Source organism: Oncorhynchus keta, chromosome 21, assembly GCF_023373465.1.
Source record: "Oncorhynchus keta strain PuntledgeMale-10-30-2019 chromosome 21, Oket_V2, whole genome shotgun sequence".
Lineage (NCBI taxonomy): Eukaryota > Metazoa > Chordata > Actinopteri > Salmoniformes > Salmonidae > Oncorhynchus > Oncorhynchus keta.
The window spans coordinates 12,274,714-12,297,401 of NC_068441.1; the positions used below are offsets into that span (position 1 = coordinate 12,274,714).

A 22,688-nucleotide genomic window follows, 5' to 3' on the forward strand; every position below is an offset into this window, starting at 1 on the left:
TGTTTTTTAATTTCAAGCATCAGTAACCAATAAAGCACTAAGGAATAAGCAATATCACACTGCGTCATTCCCAACGGGTCTTTGACAACAGGACAATGGTACGGGGAGGAAATTGACCTCAGAGACAAACAGAGCCCCCTGTTTTAGTGATCATCCATCTAGTTGATTTATACTTGATCCCAGTCAGGGCAGTAGCTACATATGAAAACACAGAGGTCGGAACATCTGTCATTTTTTCGAATGTAAAATATATATATATATTTTTTTGTCAAAGTCTTAACTTCATGTTCAGAGTTAGAATAGTAGAATACATTTTACAGAATTTGGCAACCTTTTATTGACTATATGGAGAATCTCCACCCACATCACATTGACTGAATCTCTATATAATTCGTATATAATGTTTCACACGTAATGTATAATATGTAGCTTACGGCAGGTGACCATATAATCCAATGTCTCATTATTATTATTATTTTTTATTTTACTCTTTATTATGACTTATTTATTGTATAATTGTATTATTATTCTTTTTTTACGCTCCTCTGTTACTGTCACTTTGTCATATTGTTGTCTAATATCGTTTCACTTTTGGTTTAAATGTTCTTAATTGAAAAAAAAAGAATAGTAGAATACACAAGTTACAATTTGGAAACATGCCTGTGCGTCAGCGAAACTGTGCTATACGTCACTCACACAATTACCTGTGTCAGTTACATTTTTTTTAGATTGGTAAATTGGTTTAGTTAATCTAACCAGCTATCTGAACTTGTAGTAATCATGGCCAAATTACCGACCGGGCACGCAGGGTACGTACCCAGGGGGCACTGGCTGACCTCCAGGAGGCCCCCATTGAATTTGTTAATCATTCTCGCTCCGATATATTAACATGGCATAGGTCACGGCAAAATGTGTAGAATGCAGGAAATTAGCAGGAAAACTGCAACAAATAAAAAAATAGTTCTGTAAAGCAAACGTATTTGTTTACATTTTGTTAATACGTGTTTTTTCTGCTAACAGATCCCTCTAAAGTATTCAATTATTGTCTTTAATCCCGGTGCTGAGTTAATGCGAGTTAATGTGTAGCGGCTAATTGATTGGCTAATAGCCAATGTGTTTGTAGATCGACTGAGGTGACTTAAGCATCCAATGTGATGACGGCTGGATTCATTTTTGCTGTTCTCCAAATAGCATCATAGTGTTTTTTAAAATTGTATAGAAATGCAGTAAATTAGTTTAAAATGTTGTGGATATTATAATACTTTTTTTCAGACCCTGGTTATGGCCCTGATCCCAAGTGAGTTGGATAATTCAAGTGGCAATCAGCAGTAGAAACAATAACAAAGTGACTCTCTGCCCCCTTCGGTAAAAAGTGTATGGACTGATCATCCATGATATCAAAAGTATAGTTTTAACCATGTTTGAGGCTATATAGTGTTTGTTTACTTTGTTAAAAAAAATATAGGAGTAAAACAAGCTTATATTTAAGGTTCTGAAGGGGTATGACAATGAGGCATTAAGTTATATTATTGAAGAATCATTGGGTACATACAGAGGTGTCATGCCCATCGGGTCATGTCACCCCTCAGATTTGTCCTGTTTACATATTTTTTATTAAAATACTGTAAATGTATATATAGTTGTTGTTGCTCTGCAATACTACTAGCCAACTTGCAATTTTATGAACATGGGTTTAGCTAGCCCAGATAGGTTCTCAATCTCCCAGCCTCATAACTAGGTATCAAGAAGCCATTTCAAGTCATCAATTAAGTTGGACGAGCTAGCTTGTCTAACTATCTTAGCTGGCATGCTTGCTGGCAAGGTTGGTAGACTTGAGAAAAGCAAGCAATTTTTAAATGTAGACCTACATAATAAAACTCACTCATATTCCTTTCAAACTTTTACCCATGATTTAGCAGAGATGCAAAGACACATGTCAATTCTTTAAAAAGCTCAAGAGATATGCAGAAAAATATACATATTTTAAAAATATATTTAAGCATAGTGGTTAGAGCATTGGACTAGTAACCTGAAGGTTGCGAGTTCAAACCCCCGAGCTGACAAGGTACAAATCTGTCGTTCTGCCCCTGAACAGGCAGTTAACCCACTGTTCCCAGGCCGTCATTGAAAATAAGAATATGTTCTTAACTGACTTGCCTGGTTAAATAAAGGTAAAATAAAAAAAATAAAAAATAAAATGATTATGGCTCTAAATTGCAAGAAAAAAAGTTGTTTCAGGTGTTTGAAAAATGCTAAAATTGTCCAATTTATGGATGGGGGCCAAGCCCCAACTCAGGACCATTCCCCAGCCATCCCTACATACTTTGTGCCCCCTCTGATTTTTAGGGTGCGTTACACCCCTGTGTACATGTCATTAATTTATAAATCCCAAAATAGATGTAGTAACTGCTGATTGCTTCTTTAAGCAGCAATTCTGACAGTTATTTGTTTTATACATCGCACACCATTACTAAACTCAGATTATGAGCAAATGATTACAAATAAACATTAGTACTGGATGGGGTGAGCTAATGTACAGACTACAAAATGTCTGAGATTATGGTGTGCGATTACAACACAATGGTGTTCATCAAAGCATATGCTTATGAAAGGAAATATAGTATATGCCTTAATTGTTCAATAAAGGTCTGCTATATATATACATATACATACACACACACACCATACTATAGGCTATACAGAAGTAGCGTATAGTATAATGTTTTCTTTCAATATACGATGTTCATTATGAGAAGCATTTTATCATCGATTAATAAGTACAATCTGTATGATACCTGCATACATTTTTGAAGAATTAAATAAATGCCTATAATGTGCCAACTGACCTAGCCCAAATGTAGGCTATCGGTCCCCTTTTGGTTTCTGTTGTCATGTGTAGTCTACTACACTACCAACATTGACAAAACAAGTTAAGAGCTATTTTTAGAAATAGAAACGGATATTTGAAAAGAAAATACAGATGAGTCACTGAACCTTGGGGCCTAATATTTGGTCACTTTCCTGCGTAACCGAGACCGTAGTTGACAACTTATTGTAGCCCATTGTTTACTACCCCGAAGCGGTCTGAGGTGCATCAGAGCGGTTAAGCAGGACATACTTGAGATTGAATACCTTCCTGATAGCGTCGACGGCCTCGGGAATCATTAGACGATATGCCGGTTCAGTGCCTCGACCGAGAGCAGCCTCACGGGTGTTGGAAGGTAATTTGACATTTGTCCACATGGTGTCGTTATTCACACAACGTTGGACGAAGCAATTAATAAACCATGCATTAAAATACCAGAATAATTTTCACGGATACACCCTCTGGTCCTTTCAAACTTATTAAGAACACATTTAATGTATGTCAGTGTTTATAGCCTATGTTCAGCACAGTAGCTCTAATTTAGCTCTAATTTATCATGTGATTAAAGCAGGTGCTGCCAATAATAGCCAGGTGGATGACACTCTCCAGACAGCGGTAAGGAGATGCTTTTTGACTCAAAGAAATACCAAAAAGTAAGTTTTCGATTTACATGTGCCCCTGACATTCAAATAATTAATTGAAGACTTCTCAATAGTAGGCCTAATATAGCAGGTACTTGGTGTGCACTGATTGAATAGAATGGACATGGTCCTGAGTTTGACATTGTATATCATGAAATGTGTGTTATTGTGCAGATTAAATCTGCACACAACCATAATACACATTGCACACATTCTAATGTACAGTAGCCTAGGTTGTTGAGCTTTGACGATTCCTGACCTAGGCCAAGATGTACTCTTAAGGAGCCCAAGGTTACCATTACTCCTTAAAGTCCAAGAACCTTAGGTTCTTTTCAGAGGTAGACTGGCTCTAGCAGCCAAATACTCCATCTAAACGTGCATTGAATCTCAGTTTCATTATGGTTCTAGAAATATAAAGCCCGTTACTTTCATATCACATCGAAATAATTTCACAAATGCAGAAAACACACTTGCTGTATAAATAATAATAATAATATATACTTGCTGTATGTACACTATTTTAACCGGCTTCTTCACAGTTGGTCCCTCTGCACTGAGACATGGAGATATGGACTTGTGGGAACACTAACCCTATAAAGGGGTATCATTTAATGTTGTTGTTTTTTTTAAATGATTTCTTGCTGATATGAAAGATAAGGTCCCTATGCTTCCAAAACTGTACCGCAAGCGATGTGCGTTAATGTTCAGACCGAGCGTTGGAGCTCTTAACAAAACTCCCTCGTACAGAAGACGCCTTCGTCCAATGACACTTAAGTGTAACGTAATGGAACTGAGAGTCATGATCAAGGGCTGGTCCTGACCATGGCACTTGACCTATTTTGACCCAGTGCAAGATGGCTGAGGTGGTAACTTGGTGTTGTGACCCGAGTTACCCTAGCTGTATAACTGAGTCAGGGTTTATAGTGAAGATAATCCTGCCACTGTGTTTAATAATGTGCCTCTGGCTTGTGTAATGAGGTGTGTGTTGTAACAGCACAGCATAAACAGCAGGACATTGTCATCTCAATGAACTTAAGCATTTTATCACACTCTCCTGCACTCCTCTCTGTCCCTAATCCATTTACGTACTTTTATTATTTGGCTGAGCGTACATGGCCAGGTGTGTGTGTGTGTGTGTGTGTTTTTGACTTGAGATGCAGTTGAATTGTCTTTTCATTTCAGTGTGTATGTTTGTTCTAAATGTTCTTGTGGTCGAGTTTGCTTGTGAATGCTCTGTATTGTTGTGAGGAATTGCTGTGTGTAAAAGCTAGAGGGTCACAGACAGTGTGTGAAATAACTGGCAAGAGAGAGCAAATTGTGAAAGAGTCCAGTAATTTCTCACCAAACTAAAGGACTGCAGGAGGTCTTGACACTGTGTTCTGTAAAATGTCTCTTCAGTCCCTCAACACGTGAAAGCCAAGACTGTCCCTCCATCCCCAGTGACCCTGAGGTTTCATTGGACCACACCAGACATGAGGTCAAAGGACAAGTGTGTACATCAGTGGCTGCCCCAAAAACGCCACTGCTAGTGTGCACTGCTATTCTCGGGTGGATATTTTTAGCTCAGATCTGATCAGACTCAATAATGAGGGATTTGAAGATGATCTGTGATTGAATTGATGGTTTTGTTTTCTCACACCTCAGGTTGAGTCAGATGAATCCTGTCTACATATGTTGCGTCTTTTTGATTTACCACAGTTGAAATACGACCCATAGAGTCTACACAATACCATCTAGAGCTACATCTGACCTGGGCTTTGCAAAGTGTGTGGTGTGATGAAGTTGAAAGTGCAGGGCACTCCTTATGTTGTATAATTCAATTGATGTGTCATTGTGTTCTGTCAGATGCCGTCATTCTAAGGTGACGAGGGTGTTGCCAGGAGTCTGTGCAGGTGGCCATCTGACGCAAGACAATGAGTGACGTGTGTGTGTGATACATTGGTCAGATGACAACAGCAAGGTTGTGGGCCTACTGATGGACTCGTATCAGTTGGCCCATTACTCTTGGCATCTAGTGATTTACAGGGCTGGGATTTGTCATGTTTCTATTTTTGGAAACTTTATAGCGTGACTTTATAGTGTTAACCTATACCACAGTTTCACTTACTCACTGCGTGTCTTAGACTGTGGTAATCAAGTTTGATCAGACAAAATGCTTTCGGGCTATATCAGAGGACAGACTCACACGGTGTCGATTTAAGAAGTGGCTTCTGCTCTTTTTACTGGCAAGGGAATTCACTCATTCACGTCAAAGTTTCAAGCATAAAGTAGAAAGACCGACTAGAGAATAGAAGTGACACACATCAGATTGCAGGGTATTACAGTTATAGGGGCAAGGGGCGGGATAGTGGGAGGGTGTAGAGTTGCTCAATATAAATGACTGCATACAGTCGACAGATTAGAACAAAGGTGAAAGAACAAGTGATGCAAGAGGGAGAGGGAGCAAGAAAGAGACGACAGGGAGAAATCAAGGATCCATCGATTTAGTGATTTAGATATTGGACCTTTTGTTTCATAGAGACGGGAGAGCAAGCCAAAGAAGGTAACCCAAACTCAATACAGACCAGAGATTTAGTGGCACAACTGTCCGCTCTGTTTTCTGTCACATTTTTAGGAATTAATGTTTCAGGAGTTAATTAGCAAAGTGAATTTATTTTGTAGAATTACTTTACATTAATTTTATAAAACTGTTTTCATTCAGGACAGATGGGTAATAATCACGAGACCATTACAGTATAATGAAGGGCTAGCTGTGGTGAACTACATTATGGTAGCTGACATCTCGAGTATCTGCTGTAGCCTACACATGTGACCCAACATATTGTCTGTTAGTGAGCTGTCAAGGGTTGCCTTTTCTCTCCAGCAATATTACTGTTTGGAGCTGTAGTCATGGCTTGCTTGTGTGTTCATGTCGGTCATGTTTCTACCATACTAAATACTTTTTGGTAAAAAATAATTCCACCAGTGCCATGTTCAGTCAGTGTGGTGATAGCCTCACCTGTTGGTGATATGTTGTAACTACAGCAATAAAGACTACATTGGTGAATCTTCAGACGCTGTTAGCTGAGGATCCAAAGGATGGATTATGCCATGAAGTCCCTCAGTCTCCTGTCCCCTGCCTCACTCTCCAAGTAAGAGCCTGATTCCGCAGCACTAAGGGGATGTGCCCTATTGGTTATCATAAGACTGCTTTCAGTAATGTTTAATGGGTTTTTCTTTTTACATCGTAGGACATAAGTCATAGAGTCAAAGTTAGCATCGTTTTCCAATAGATTTGACATAATTTGACTGTGTATGTTTCTCCACCAGGTGTGTGACAGCCAGTGTATCAGCCAGTGCCTCCATGACCCAGCAGCTTCTTGTCGGGACTCCTCGACCTAAGCCCTTCCGGGTCACCAGTGCTGACCGCAGCGTTAAGAAGGGAATTATGGCTGATGGGCTACGAGACCTACTCAACAAAGTGAGGAGAAGAGGGAGGGATGAAGAGGGTGCTTGAGGGAGGACTATAAGTTAAAATACAAATTATTTAATCTTTTATTTAACCAGGTAGGCCAGTTGAGAACAAGTTCTCATTTACGACCTGGCCAAGATAAAGGAAAGCAGTGCGACAAAAACAACAGTTACACATGGGATAAACAAATGTACAGTCAATAACACAATAGAAAAATCTGTATACAGTGTGTGCAAATGAAATAAGGAGGTAAAGGCAATAAATAGGCCAATAGTGGGGAAGTAATTACAATTTAGCAATTTACACTGGAGTGATAGATGTGCAGATGAGGATGTGCAATAGAAATACTGGTGGGCAAAAGTGCAGAAAAACAAATATGGGGATGAGGCAGGTAGATGATTGGATGGGCTATTTACAGACGCAGCGATCGGTAAGCTGCTCAAACAGCTGATGCTTAAAGTTAGTGAGGGAGATGCAGTGGGGCAAAAAAGTATTTAGTCAGCCACCAATTGTGCAAGTTCTCCCACTTAAAAAGATGATCGAGACCTGTCATTTTCATCATAGGTACACTTCAACTATGACAGACAAAATCAGAAAATAAATCCAGGAAATCACATTGTAGGATTTTTAATGAATTTATTTGCAAATGATGGTGGAAAATAAGTATTTGGTCACCTACAAACAAGCAAGATTTCTGGCTCTCACAGACCTGTAACTTCTTCTTTAAGAGGCTCTTCTGTCCTCCACTCGTTACCTGTATTAATGGCACCTGTTTGAACTTGTTATCAGTATAAAATACACCTGTCCACAACCTCAAACAGTCACACTCCAAACTCCACTATGGCCAAGACCAAAGAGCTGTCAAAGGACACCAGAAACAAAATTGTAGACTTGCACCAGGCTGGGAAGACTGAATCTGCAATAGGTAAGCAGCTTGGTTTGAAGAGATCAACTGTGGGGTCAAAATGATCACAAGAACGGTGAGAAAAAATCCCAGAACCACACGGGGGGACCTAGTGAATGATCTGCAGAGAGCTGGGACCGAAGTAACAAAGCCTACCATCAGTAACACACTACGACGCCAGGGACTCAAATCCTGCAGTGCCGGACGTGTCCCCCTGCTTAAGCCAGTACATGTCCAGGCCCGTCTGAAGTTTGCTAGAGAGCATTTGGATTATCCAGAAGAAGATTGGGAGAATGGTTTCATCTGACCATATGACAAAATATAACTTTTTGGTAAAAACTCAACTCGTCGTTTTTGGAGGACAAAGAATGCTGAGTTGCATCCAAAGTACACCATACCTACTGTGACGCATGGGGGTGGAAACATCATGCTTTGGGGCTGTTTTTCTGTAAAGGGACCGGGACGACTGATCCATGTAAAGGAAAGAATGAATGGGGCCATGTATCGTGAGATTTTGAGTGAAAACCTCCCATCAGCAAGGGCATTGAAGATGAAACGTGGCTGGGTCTTTCAGCATGACAATGATTCTAAACACACCGCCCGGGCAACGAAAGACTGGCTTCGTAAGAAGCATTTCAAGGTCCTGGAGTGGCCTAGCCAGTCTCCAGATCTCAACCCCATAGAAAATCTTTGGAGGGAGTTGAAAGTCTGTGTTGCCCAGCAACAGCCCCAAAACATCACTGCTCTAGAGGAGATTTGCATGGAGGAATGGGCCAAAATACCAGCAACAGTGTGTGAAAACCTTGTGAAGACTTACAGAAAACGTTTGACCTCTGTCATTGCCAACAAAGGGTATATAACAAAGTATTGAGAAACTTTTGTTATTGACCAAATACTTATTTTCCACTATAATTTGCAAATAAATTCATAAAAAATCCTACAATGTGATTTTCTGGATTTTTTTTTTCTCATTTTGTCTGTCATAGTTGAAGTGTACCTATGATGAAAATTACAGGCCTAATCTTTTTAAGTGGGAGAACTTGCACAATTGGTGGCTGACTAAATACTTTTTTTGCCCCACTGTGTAAGTCTCTAACTTCAGTGTGAATGAGAGAAGAGTGGTGTATGAGTGGGGGAGTCTGGTTCCATACTCTACTCATTTATGGCATCATAAATTCAATCCAGTCAACAATGTGACTCAGATGGATGAAGGAATGAACAGATGGGTGAGTCAGAGGCTTTCAAAGGGAAGCAGAAAGAACTAACGGTTTTCCTCAAATGCTTGCATGCTCACATGCACATACTGACAATTGTCTCTGTTGTTCTGGTTCTCCAACTGTGACACTACTGCTGTCTTACGCATGTCTTTGAAAAGTTTAACTTAATGATAATACATGATATTGAGACTTTTCAGGAACTTATCTCCTCAGCAGAGATATGCAATCTTTTTTTTAAACTCGCTATTTGTATTATTCACTGTAGAAATCTATGACACGCAAGAGAATGGAGTGGCTAAGTAACTACTTTTGAGAGGGGGAATGATTCTGTAGTCCCTAATGACTGGATTCTATCTCCTCCAGGCTAATGGGTAGTTTGTTCCCTCTCAGGCCATGGACTCTCTGCACGTGTCCTGCGTCAGTGCCTTGGTGCTGGATGAAGACGGGACGGGGGTTGATACGGAGGAGTTCTTCCTGACCCTACAAGACAACGCTGTCCTCATGGTCCTGGAAAAGGGGCAGAAGTGGACACTTCCACAGGTTGGTAGGGTGACATATGCACAACCTTCTTACCAGAGTCCACTGGGTGGTGCATTTACACAGGGTCACTCTGGTAGAATGGTGAACAGGCTTCACTTCTGTGAATTATCATCATCAGTGCCGACATGTTCTCAGATGAAGATGCAGTTGTATAGCCTGCCTTTTTAGATAAGATGGGATGAACAAGAACATCTACTCCCATATTGTATATGAATGACCTGAACTTTTGGGATTGAATATAGAGTAAGCATATTCAGAAATGATTCCATTCAGATAAACGCAAAAGCATTCTTATTCTGGGGGAAGAGTTGAGTGAAAGCATGTCTGACATGTGTGGCAAATCATAACCCCCTCATTTAGTTACCTCACACTTTTGGCCACAATTAAAGCACAATTTGAGTCAGAGTTGATGGGTTTTTGTTTGTCCAAAGTACGTAATTTCCATATTCATTAAAATATGTTCTGCCACCTGAATGGCATCACCCTGTGTGTTTACTTGGCTCCTGTCATGCTGAGCGTGTCTTATTAACATAATACAATTTCCTCTCCTGTTGTCCTTCCACTGTTCCGAATGAATGAATCTGTATTCCAATGCTTGTTACCTTCCTTTGCAGATGACTGGAGCTCTTGGATGGAGAGTGTAGGGGGGGGGGGGCTAGCTAGTATTGCGTTCATCCATCTTAGTTTGACAGACACTAAGTGTCAGAGGTTATATATGCAGTTTTCCTTCACACTCAATTTGAGTTTCCCATAAATAAGCTGTAGGAGACTCTACTTAATTTGTGTTAACTGGGGAAAATTGATTTGGCTCTTGTTTCTCCTCTCTCATATCCCTCCCTCTTTCTCCACCTTTTGGCTCCCAGAACACTCATCCCCGAATTCAAAATGAGATCAAACACCAGCGCAGAAAAGATGTGGCTAGAATAACCTTTGACCTATACAAGAACAACCCTCAGGATTTCATTGGCTGTCTGAATGTGAAGGCCACGCTGTATGGAACCTACTCTGTGTCCTACGATGTGCGCTGCTACGCTGCCAAGAAGATGCTGAAGTGAGTAATCTCTCTGTGTGTTGATGTGGGTGCTTAAAGGTGAGTTTGTAAGATATAGGAGGAGGTTGAGTTGATACAGTGCCTTAAGAATGTATTTGAACCCCTTGAAATTTACCACATTTTGTTGGATTTAATTGTCATTTTTTTGTCATCTATCTACACAAAATACTCTTATTTCAAAGTAGAAGAGAAATTCTAACATTTTACATTTTTTTGATGGAAAAAAATATAGAGAGCTTGATTTAGATAAGTATTCAACCCTCTGAGTCAATGACAGGAGGCTGCTGAGGGGAGAACAGCTCATAATAATGGCCGGAACAGAGCAAATGGAATGGCATCAAACACATGGTTTCCATGTATTTGATACCATTCCACTGATTCCAATACAGCTGTAAATATTTGGGGGTAAGTCTCTAAGCGCTTTGCACACCAGGATTATACAATATTCTACCGTTATTCTTTAACAAATTCTTCAAGCTCTGTCCTGTTGGCTGTTGACCATTGCTAGAAAGCCATTTTCAAGTCTTGCCATAGATTTTCATGCCGATCTGTTGGAAAGTTGAATATTTTGCCTGTGCTTAACCTTATTAAGTTTATTTTTATCCTAAAAGACTCCCTTGTCCTTGCCGATGATAAGGATACCCATAACATGATGCAGCCACCACCATGTTTGAAAATACGAGTGATACTCATTGATTTGTTGTATTGGATTTGCCCTGAACATAACACTTTGTATTCAGGACAAAAAGTTCAGTTCTTTGCCACATTTTTTGCAGTTATACTTTAGTGCCTTATTGGATGCCTGTTTTGGACAGATGCATATTTTGGACAGGATGCATGATTTGGAATATTTGTATTCTGTAAAGGCTTCATTCTATACAGGCTTCCTTCTTAGTATTGTGGAGTAACTACATCTTCAGTTTTCTCCTGTCACAGCTATTAAACTCTGTAACTGTTTTAAAATCACCATTGGCCTCATGGTGAAATCCCTGAGTGGTTTCCTTCCTGTCTGGCAACGGAGTTAGAAAGGGCACCTGTATCTTTGTAGTGACTGGGTGTAATGATACACATCCAACGTGTAATTAATAACTTCACCATTCTCAAAGGGATATTCAGTCTTTAAAAAATAAAAAAAATAAACATCTACCAATATTTGCCCTTCTTTGCAAACAATTGGAAAACATCCCTGGTCTTTGGTTGAATCTGTACTAGAAAGTCCCTGTTTGACTGAGGGACCTTACAATTATCTATATGTTGGGTACAGAGATTGGGTAGTCATCCAAAAATCATGTTGAACACTATATTATTGCCCACAGTGAGTCCATGCAACTTAAGTGACTTGTTAAGCACATTTTTACTCCTGAATTTATTTAGGCTTGCCATAACAAACGCCTTGAATACTTATTGACTCAAGACATTATAGCTTTTCTTTTTTTATTCATTTGTAAACATTTATAAAAATATTTTTAAAAATCTACTTTGGCATTATGGGATGTTGTGTGTAGATCAGTGACAAAAAAAATCAACATTTAGGCTGTAACAACAAAATGTGGAAAAAGTTGAGGGTTCAGATACATTTAGGTTATGTCATACGTGCTGAGGGCTGCTGATTTTCGGCTTTAGCTGAGCGGTTGTGACAATGAGGATTTAAATTGTGCAGAATCAACAAATAACAGGTTTCTAGATTTCAGTTTCTGCTCCTATTTTTCTCTTTGAAAAGTCACTGGAGAGAATGAAACTTGTATCTCAACTAGGAGAGAGAGATTAGGGAGATGCAGGTTCCAGCCCTGTCGGAGTTTCCCTATCTCCCTGACTATATGCTCATATCATATCTGTCTGATCACTATCTACAGTACAGGCATCTGTCTGACAGGGTTGCAAAGGTGCCGGGAATTAACCAATGTTACCGGAATCTTCTGTAATTTTTGTCATTAACAGATCATCCATCTATGGTAACTTTGTTAATATATATATTTGAAAAATGTATTCGTATACAGTACCAGTCTAAATTTCGGACACCTACTCAATCCTTTTCTACATTGTAGAATAATAGTGAAGACATCAAAATAATGAATGGAAGAAAAAAGTCTGCATTGACTGACTCGTGTCTTAATAATGATGGACTGTCAATTCTCTTTGGTTATTTGAGCTGTTATTGCCATAATATGGACTTGGTCTTTTACCAAATATGGTTATCTTCTGTATATCACCCCTATCTTGTCACAATACAATTGATTGGCTCAAATGCATTAAGAAGGAAAGAAATTCCACAAATTAAATTTTAATAAGGCACACCTGTTAATTGAAATGCATTCCAGGTGACTACCTCATGAAGGTGGTTGAGAGAATGCCAAGAGTGTGCAAAGCTGTCATCAATGCAAAGGGTGGCTACTTTGAAAAATATAAAATATATTTTGGTTTCTGTAACACTTTTGGTTTCTACATGATTCCATATGTGTTATTTCATAGTTTTGATGTCTTCACTATTATTCTACAATGTAGAAAATATAAAAAATACAGAAACCTACTAATTCAAGGGTTTTATGTCAACTTTTGACTGGAACTGTATATATATTTTTTTTATATATCTGTGTTAATATTGTCGATGAGTTTCTAGTGGATAGACTATGGTTCTAGAGAAAATAACAATGGCATTATTTTCAATTAACTCTGAAAGTCTTCCAACTATTGGCTTCTTTCACAACTGCCAGCAGTTTGGCAGTTGTGAAAGAAACAAGAAATACATAGACATTGTAAAATTAATCTATATATGTATTTCATGCTGAAAACCTCATTTTATTTAACTAGGTAAGTCAGTTTAAACACCAATGGTATTCACTATTTTGATGGTTTAGATTTATGATAATGTTTTACAGGTTTGATATTTTATTTTTAAAATCATCTTATTTTATTATTTCATATTTTACTTGTGATAAGGCCACACCGAGGGTCGGAGATAATTACAGGTACCTGTAATAATCTGAAGTAGTCAAAAAGGTAACAAAATGGCTTCTGATAATGTTTCCCCTCTGGTAGTTTACTGGTAAACTCCAAAAGTTTCCAGTAAGATAACCTCCTTTCTCAACTCTTGTCTGACATATTTTTCCCTGTTCTTGTAGGGAGGCTCTGAGATGGACCCTGTTCTCCATGCAGGCCACAGGCCATGTCCTCCTGGGCTCCTCCTGCTACATTGAGCAGCTCCTGGATGAGGATGATCGGGCAGACCTGAGCCTGCCACCACTGCCACAGGATGGAAAGATCAAACAACTACAGAGCATCCTGATGGGCAAGACTGCTGTGGTGGGCAAGACTGCTGTGGTGGGCAAGACTGCTGTGGTGGGCAAGACTGCTGTGGTGGGCAAGACTGCTGTGGTGGGCAAGACTGCTGTGTGGGGCAAGACGGCTGTGTGATCTATGAACATACATCCTTCCCTTCTCCCTTCCTTGAAGTAATCACCCATCTAAATCGATTTTACAGGTGAAAGGGAATGCTATACTGCATAGCTTGCACCTGTCCAGTCATGGCTGATTTAGTAATCACTTCATGGAAAGAAATAATGATGGATTGTCAGGATATTCAAACAGGGCTCTGCTCAGAGAGACACTCTAAAAGAGGCTGTTTGCTAAAATAGACTGTTTGCTATAAGGAATGGTACTGGCAAACTGCAGGACCAATACGACGGCACAGTGCTGCATCACTCTGATGTTATGGTTACAGTGGCAGGTACACACCTTCTGGTTAGTTCACTCCTCTCGGTTGACTTTAGGGGCAGCAAATGCTGTGTTGTCCTACATTTTGGCTATGATCACTTGCACTTTGTTACATTTGTCTGCCTATATGGCTTGCAACACTCCACAAGCGAATGCACTTTTCTATTGCAGTGACTGCTGCTGATCTGTATCTTCAACTGATAGAAGGCACTTGGCTTTTTTTCATATTAATAAGCATGAATAAATTACAAGAATATTAACCTTTTGAGAGATTTTATTTCCCCTCAACATAAACATGTGTGCATGCACACGCACAAGCAAACACACACACACACACACACACACACACTTGAAGTCACACCTGAAAGCAGAGACCTGTGTAACTTTGTTGTCCAACCATTGTCACATGGCAGGGCTGTGCTCCACAGTGTTGGATGTTATTATGGGTGACGTCTGTCTGGCTCATGGGCACAGTAATTGGCAGCAGGTCTGGTTGTCTCCCCCACACTCCTCTAATTGCCCCCTGTCCTGTGCTGCCAGCTGGAGCCCAGCTTCCCTTGGCCTGCCAGGGGGTGGGAGAAAGCCAGGGCCAGGGAATGGCACACAGCTGCAGGGGCTGAAGTGGAGGGCCAAGGAAATGAGCCATTACACAGCCAGACCAGAGAGTGACGATTTTGGCAGCAGAATCAACAATCAATCTACTCTCCCTCTCATCTCAAGTTAAATGACGTCCGGATTTTTTGTAATATACTCAACACATTTTGGGATGTTCCAGCTGTCCTGAGTACAATATTGAAGAGCGGTCAATAAGAGAAGGGGTATACAGACATGCCTGGTGCTCAAAATTGATGACGTATTTCATGCAGCGAGAGTTGAGTGGGGATGAATGTATGTGGTTCAGTTCGTTCAGACAGTCTTCCTGAGCCCTCACCAACTAGCTACAATAGTTTATGCTTGTGGTTAGAAACTTCCGTGAGAATTTGAAACTTGTCTGCCGAAATGGGGAGTGTTCAGAATTATTCCGTTTTTACCGGATTTTCAAAAGCAATTGTGATTTAGCTGTAACCCTGGCCTGATGCTACACTATCTAGCTACTTCCCTCTAAGTTACTGCAGGAGAGCAGTGCAAGGTCGTTTGTTTGCGTTGGTCTGTGGTGTGAAAGAGGGTGGCAGTAAACAACATGTAGAGTGCCTCTCCCCCTCACTCCATCCAGCTGGCATGTCTTAATGTGATTTGGTTAATGGAAACATTTGAGTGTTGAATATAAACCATGCAATAATGTGGACCCGTGGATGGTTTCTGTAGGCCTATTTATCAGCTCATATGCAGAACATTTAGAGTGAGTGGGTTGTTGGCTCGCTATTTCAAGCAGGTTGACCTGATGCCCTTCCATAGCCGTGTAGTGTAAGCATTTCACTGTACCTGTTGTATTTGGCGCATGAAGGGGTAAGGTGCACCTGTTTTCACACTACCTGAAGAACCAGGAGCACCTACAGTATGTTTTGTCTGTGTATTCTGCAGTAGTCAACGAACCTATCCTGCAACAGAACCATGTCCTCTGTGTATGACGCTTTCTTGACATTGGACAGCTGAAAATCCCACACCCAGCCATGTTTAAGCCTACATCTAGTTTAGCCTGCTCTTTCTCTTTCAACGTGACTGCACCCCCCCTTGTCTATCCAGTATTTGCCATATGCTTTCCCACATGCTGATGACCTTGCCTGTCAAATTGAGCACCTCCCTCCTGTCACTCGGGGTGCGAAATGCAGTCGTTTCTGAATTTTACACCACCACCGTGCAGTACGTGCAAGACACGCCCCGTAGTGGATGGAGGGAACTCAGCTCTCTGATCTGGCCAGAGGTACAGTAGTCTACTCTTCGCTGAGCATGTGGTCTCCGAAGACATTATCAACATGACCGTGAGAGATGAGTTGGGATTCTTTACCGTCGGCTACCTAAAACTGGTGAACGATCATCTCACGACAGAGGCAATAGCACAGCTTTTACATGCAGAGATGTAGCCTACAACAGCATCATTAGAGTCATATTACATAGCCATAAAACATGATATGAAATACATTGCAATATTCTGATTATTTGTCAAAGAAACAGAAGACAGAGCGCGACAAACGGACCTGCAAAAGAATGTAGCTGGGAATCTCCGGGACTGGCACGAGGCAATGTAAGTCCTATTTCCCTATTTTTAACTTCATATGGTATCTAAAATGAAGAAAAAAAAAACAGTGCATGAATTTAATACATTGTACAAAGTATGCGGCCCACATGTGTAAGTGTAACAAACATTTAAATTTAACAGCCAATAGGGCAGGCTACTTGTAGTTCAATAACCCATTTACAACTGCCCTATGATAATATTGTAATGACAAATATATACACATTTATTGTTGCACATGTATTAGCTAAATTGTATTTTATTTGCTTGTATTAGCCTGTGTTATAGCACGGTGTCCCGTACTGTACGGAGTCCTAATGTGTGCATTTGATCAAATAGGTAAACGTTTGTTTTTCATTAAAAAAAACTATAATATTTATTCGTTATTTTTAGATAATTTTAACTGTGGCAATAAACTGTGTTCGTTTTGCTTTTTGGGGTTTTTGGTGACAAATCTGTATGAAAATAGTATTAATTTACTTTTATGCATATTGGCTTTTTTCACCCCCCCCCCAGGCTTTATTGTGGGAGAAACAGCTTGACACTATACATGCTTGGAGACTGTGTTACTCTCACACTCCTCTGGGAACACCTCCACTGCAGTCTTCAGAGATCTGACTAGGAAAACAGTATGTAGAGAGATGTGTGTGCATATCTGCTTGTTTGTGGTGTTAGTCATTAGCCAAGAGAGAGGAAAGAAGTTTAGCCAGAAAGTTGTCTTCATTAATTAACATCAGATTAATTCAAAGTGGCAGAATAAATAGAATAAACATCTATGCAGTAAAATTTAAGTAACTACATGATAAATAGAGATACTAAGAGAGTGATACTATTGACAGGGAGTGAAAAGGGCTCCTAAAAGCAGACCGCTTCAGCGGATGAAATCAACATTGAGAAAGGAGAAATGGAGATGGTGTCTATGGGGGGAGTGGTGGAGATGGAGACAGGGAAATGTGGGAGGAAGGAGGTAATTAGAGGGGTATGATCTTGATGTAATTATTTGGAACTCTCCTGCCGTGTGTGAGAGGGCAACCTTTTGACAGACATAGAGATACATTCATTATGAAGTCACTCTGCTCTCTCTCCCTGCAGCCAGGAGGCGAATTGGATTGACTTTTAATTGCCTCCTTCTGTAGATAAGTAACCTCATAATTTTAGAAAAGCGGCTTTGTGTCCTGCATCCCTGATCCTCTGCCCTTCCCTTCCCCTCCCCTCAACACACACATTTACACACACAAGGACACATGTGCACACACTATCAAAAGTGTGCACACACCTCATCCGCCCTCCTCTTTCTCTTTCTCCGCTCTCTCTTTCTTTCTCTCTTTCTCCGCTCTCTCTTTCTTTCTCTCTTTCTCCGCTCTAAAATATTTCTCTCTTTATTTCTCTCTTTCTTATCTTTCTCTCTTTATCTCTTTCTTTCTCTCTTTCTTTCTATCTTTCTTAACTTTCTTTCTCTCATTCTTTCAACAACAACAACAACTTTCTTTCTCAACATTCTATATAACAACATATAACAACATATTTAACATATAACTTTCAACAGCAACATCTAACATTTCAACAACAACAACAACAACAACAACAACAACAACAACAACAACAACAACAACAACAACAACAACAACAACAACAACAACAACAACAACAACAACAACAACAACAACAACAACAACAACAACAACAACAACAACAACAACAACAACAACAACAACAACAACAACAACAACAACAACAACAACAACAACTTTCAACTTTCAACTTTCTCTCTTTCTCAAACAACAAACAACAACAACAACAACTCCGCAACAACTCCTTTCTCCGCAACAACTTTCTCCGCTCAACCTTTCTCCCAACAACAACAACAACAACAACAACAACAACAACAACAACATCAACAACAACAACTCTTTCAACAACAACAACAGCAACAACAACAACAACAACAACAACAACAACAACAACAACAACAACAACAACAACAACAACAACAACAACAACAACAACAACAACAACAACAACAACAACAACAACAACAACAACAACAACAACAAACAACAACAACAACAACTTTCTTTCTTTCTTTCTTTCTTTCTTTCTTTCTTTCTCTCTTTCTCTCTTTCTCTCTTTCTCTCTTTCTTTCTTTCTCTCTTTCTTTCTTTCTTTCTTTCTTTTCTCTTTCTTTCTTTCTCTTTCTTTCTTTCTCTCTTTTCTTTCTTTCTCTCTTTCTTTCTTTCGCTCTTTCGCCTTTCTCTTTCCGCTCTTTCTTTCTTTCCGCTCTTTTCTCTTTCCGCTCTTTTCTCTCTTTCGCTCTTTTCTCTTTCGCTCTTTTCTCTTTCGCTCTTTTCTCTCTTTTTCTTTCTCTTTCGCTCTTTCTCTCTTTCTCTCTTCTTTCTTTCTTTCTTTCTCTCTTTCGCTCTTTCTCTCTTTCTCCTCTTTCTCTCTTTCGCTCTTTCTTCTCTTTCGCTCTTTCGCTCTTTCTCTCTTTCTCTCTTTCTCTCTTTCGCTCTTTATTTCTTTCGCTCTTTCTTTCTTTCGCTCTTTCTCTCTTTCTTTCTTTCTCTCTTTCTCTTTCTCTCTTTTCGCTCTTTCTCTCTTTCTCTCTTTCCTCTTTCTCTTTCTCTTCTCTCTCTTTCTCTCTTTCGCTCTCTTCTCTTTCCTTTCTCCTTTCTCTCTCTCTTTCTTTCTTTCGCTCTCTTCTTTCTCTCTTTCTTTTCTCTTTCTTTCTCCTCTTTCTTTCCTCTTTCTTTCTCTCTTTCTTTCTCCGCTCTTTCTTTCTCCCGCTCTTTCTTTCGCTCTTTCTTTCGCTCTCTTTCTCTTTCTCCTTTCTCCCGCTCTCTTCTCTCTCCGCTCTCTTCTCTCTCCGCTCTCTTCTCTCTCCGCTCTCTTCTCTCTCCGCTCTCTTCTCTCTCCGCTCTCTTCTCTCTCCGCTCTCTTCTCTCTCCGCTCTCTTCTCTCTCTCTCTCTCTCTCTTCTCTCTCTTCTCTCTTCTCTCTCCCCTCTCTTCTCTCTTCTCTCTTCTCTCTCCCCTCTCTTCTCTCTTCTCTCTTCTCTCTCCCCTCTCTTCTCTCTCTTCTCTCCATTCTCTTCTCTCTTCTCTCTCCGCTCTCTTCTCTCTTCTCTCTCCGCTCTCTTCTATCTCCGCTCTTCTCTCTTCTCTCTCTTCTCTCTTCTCTCTCTTCTCTCTTCTCTTTCTCTCTTCTCTCTCCGCTCTCCATCTCTTTCTCCCGCTCTCTTCTCTCTCCGCTCTCTTTTCTCTCTCCGCTCTCTTCTCTCTCCATCTTTCTCTCTTCTCTCTCCGCTCTCTTCTCTTTCTCTTCTCTCTCCTTTCTTTTCTCTCTCCGCTCTTCTCTCTCCGCTCTTCTCTCTTCTCTCTTCTCTCTCTTATAAATCTTCTCTCTCTTCTCTCTCCTTATTCTTCTCTAAAATCTCCGCTCTCTTCTCTCTTCTCTCTTCTCTCTTCTCTCTCCCGCTCTTCTCTCTTCTCTCTTCTCTTCTCTCCGCTCTCTTCTCTCTTCTTCTCCGCTCTCTTCTCTCTTTCTCTTCTCTCTCCGCTCTCTTCTCTCTTCTCTCTTCTCTCTCTTCTCTCTTCTCTCTTCTCTCTTCTCTCTTCTCTCTCCGCTCTCCTCTCTCTCCGCTCTTCTCTCTTCTCTCTTCTCTCTTCTCTCTCCTTTCTCCGCTCTCTTCTCACTCTCTTCTCTCTTCTCTCTCCCCCGCTCTCTTCTCTCTCCGCTCTCTTCTCTCTAAAATCTCTCTCCGCTCTCTTCTCTCTCCGCTCTCTTCTCTTTCTCTTCTCTCTCCGCTCTCTTCTCTCTCCCATCTCTTCTCTCTCCGCTCTCCTTTCTCTCTCCGCTCTCTTCTCTCTCCGCTCTCTTCTCTCTCCTCTCTTCTCTCTCCGCTCTCCTTTCTCTCTCCGCTCTCTTCTCTCTCCTTTCTCTTTCTCTCTCCTCTCTCTTCTCTCTCTTCTCTCTCCTCTCTCTCCTTTCTCCTCTCTCTTCTCTCTCCTTTCTCCTTTCTCTCTCCGCTCTCTTCTCTCTTCTCTCTCTTCTCTCTCCTCTCTCTTCTCTCTCCGCTCTCTTCTCTCTTCTCTCTCCGCTCTCTTCTCTCTTCTCTCTCCGCTCTCTTCTCTCTCCTCTCTCTTCTCTCTCCTCTCTTCTCTCTTCTCTCTCTTCTCTCTTCTCTCTCCGCTCTCTTCTCTCTTCTCTCTCCGCTCTCTTTTCTCTCTCCTTTCTCCGCTCTCTTCTCTCTCTCCTTTCTCCTTTCTCTCTCCGCTCTCCTTTCTCCGCTCTCTTCTCTCTCTTCTCTCTCCTCTCTCTCTCCTTTCTCCGCTCTCTTCTCTCTTCTCTCTTCTCTCTCTCTCCTTTCTCCGCTCTCTTCTCTCTCTTCTTCTCTCTCCTTTCTCTCTTCTCTCTCCTTTCTCCGCTCTCTTCTCTCTCTTCTTTCTCCTTTCTCTCTCCGCTCTCCTTTCTCCGCTCTCTTCTCTCTCTTCTCTCTTTCTCTCTCCTCTCTCCGCTCTCTTCTCTCTCCGCTCTCTTCTCTCTTTCTCTCTTCTCTTTCTCTCTCTCTCTTCTCTCTCCTCCAGCTCTCTTCTCTCTCCGCTCTCTTCTCTCTCTTCTCTCTTTCTCTCTCTCTCTTCTCTCTCTTCTCTCTTCTCTCTCCGCTCTCTGCTCTCTCCGCTCTCTTCTCTCTCTTCTCCTTTCTTCTCTCTCTCTCCTCTCTTCTCTCTCCTTTCTCTCTTCTCTCTCCGCTCTCTTCTCTCTTCTTCTCTCTTCTCTCTCCGCTCTCTTCTCTCTCCTCTCTCTCTCTCTCTCTCTCTTCTCTCTCTCTTTCTCCGCTCTCTCTCTCTCTCTCTTCTCTCTTCTCTCTCCTTTCTCCCGCTCTCTTCTCTCTCTCCTTTCTCTTTTTCTCTCCGCTCTCTTCTCTCTCTTCTCTCTTCTCTCTCTTCTTTCTTCTCTTTCTCTCTTCTTTCTCCGCTCTTCTCTCTCTTCTTCTCTCTCTTTCTCTCTCCTTTCTCTTCTCTCTTCTCTCTCCGCTCTCTTCTCTCTTCTCTCTCTCTCTTCTCTCTCCGCTCTTCTCTCTTCTCTTCTCTCTTCTCTCTCTTTCTCTCTCCGCTCTTCTCTCTCTCTTTCTCTTCTCTCTCCTTTCTCCCTTCTTCTCTCCGCTCTCTTCTCTCTTCTCTCTCTCTTCTCTCTTCTCTCTCCGCTCTCTTCTCTCTCTAAAATATCTCTTCTCTCTTCTCTCTCCGCTCTCTTCTCTCTCTTTCTTCTCTTCTCTCTTCTCTCTCTTCTAAAACTCTCCGCTCTCTTCTCTCTCTCTCTTCTCTCTTCTCTCTATATCTTCTCTTTATATATCTTCTCTCTAAAATCTCTTCTCTCTCCCGCTCTCTTCTCTCTCCGCTCTCTTCTCTCTCCGCTCTATCTCCGCTCTCTTCTCTCTCCGCTCTCTTCTCTCTCCGCTCTCTTCTCTCTCTCTTCTCTCTCCGCTCTCTTCTCTCTCTCTCTCTTCTCTCTCCGCTCTCTTCTCTCTCCGCTCTCTTCTCTCTCCGCTCTCTTCTCTCTCTCTCTCCGCTCTCTTTCTCTTTCTCTTCTCTCTTCTCTTTCTCTCTCCTCTCTCTTCTCTCTCCGCTCTCTTCTCTCTCCTTTCTCTTTCTCTCTCCTCTCTCTTCTCTCTTCTCTCTCTCTTCTCTCTTCTCTTTCTCTTCTCTCTCTCTCTCTTCTCTCTCTCTCTCTTCTCTCTCCGCTCTCTTCTCTCTCTCTCTCTTCTCTCTTCTCTCTTCTCTCTTCTCTCTCTCTCTCTCTCTCTCTCCGCTCTCTTCTCTCCTCTTCTCTCTTCTCTCTTCTCTCTCCGCTCTCTTCTCTCTCTTCTCTCTTCTCTCTTCTCTCTTAAAATCTTCTCTCTCTAAAACCATTCTCTCTTCTCTCTATAATCTTCTCTATCCGCTCTCTCTGCTCTAAATCTCTATATCTCTTCTCTCTTCTCTCTATCTCTCCTTTCTCCTTTCTCCTTTCTCTCTATATAAAATATATCTCTCCGCTCTCTTAAAACTTCTCTATATATAAAATCTTCTCTCTTCTATCTATAAAATATGACTTCTCTAAAACCGCTCTCTCTTCTCTCTCCGCTCTCTTCTCTCT

General features: G+C 41.0%; 2 protein-coding genes across 5 annotated transcripts in view; both read left to right on the top strand.

The window, feature by feature from the left end:
* Positions 1-3,379: 3,379 nt before the first annotated feature.
* LOC118400134 (cell death activator CIDE-3-like) lies at positions 3,380-14,641 on the top strand. Of its 4 annotated transcripts, none has more exons than XM_035796661.2 (6): positions 3,380-3,519; positions 6,532-6,638; positions 6,817-6,967; positions 9,470-9,619; positions 10,483-10,670; positions 13,790-14,641. In XM_035796661.2, exons 2-6 carry the CDS (start codon positions 6,586-6,588, stop codon positions 14,079-14,081), a joined length of 834 nt encoding a protein of 277 aa, XP_035652554.1. In that variant the 5' UTR covers positions 3,380-3,519; positions 6,532-6,585; the 3' UTR covers positions 14,082-14,641. The 4 variants fall into 4 exon arrangements, with proteins under 4 accessions (XP_035652554.1, XP_035652556.1, XP_035652553.1 ...); XM_035796663.2 differs by having other exon boundaries at positions 3,435-3,519; positions 6,561-6,638; XM_035796660.2 differs by lacking the exon at positions 3,380-3,519 and adding an exon at positions 5,891-6,049.
* Positions 14,642-16,139: 1,498 nt separating this feature from the next.
* The window catches only part of LOC118400135 (G-protein coupled receptor 22-like), a 34,484-nt gene continuing 27,935 nt past the window's right edge, over positions 16,140-22,688 (top strand). Inside the window, exon 1 of the mRNA XM_035796664.2 lies at positions 16,140-16,563. The gene's annotated coding sequence lies outside the window, so the exon portion shown is untranslated. The remainder of the gene's footprint in view (positions 16,564-22,688) is intronic.

What these genes read in the sequence shown, in the direction of transcription:
- LOC118400134 (XM_035796661.2), top strand. Translation starts at nt 6,586, where the DNA reads ATGGATTATGCCATGAAGTCCCTCAGTCTCCTGTCCCCTGCCTCACTC. An exon ending in TCCCCTGCCTCACTCTCCAA is followed by an intron (nt 6,639 to 6,816) that starts GTAAGAGCCTGA and finishes TTTCTCCACCAG; the next exon opens with GTGTGTGACAGCCAGTGTAT. An exon ending in GCTGCCAAGAAGATGCTGAA is followed by an intron (nt 10,671 to 13,789) that starts GTGAGTAATCTC and finishes CTGTTCTTGTAG; the next exon opens with GGAGGCTCTGAGATGGACCC.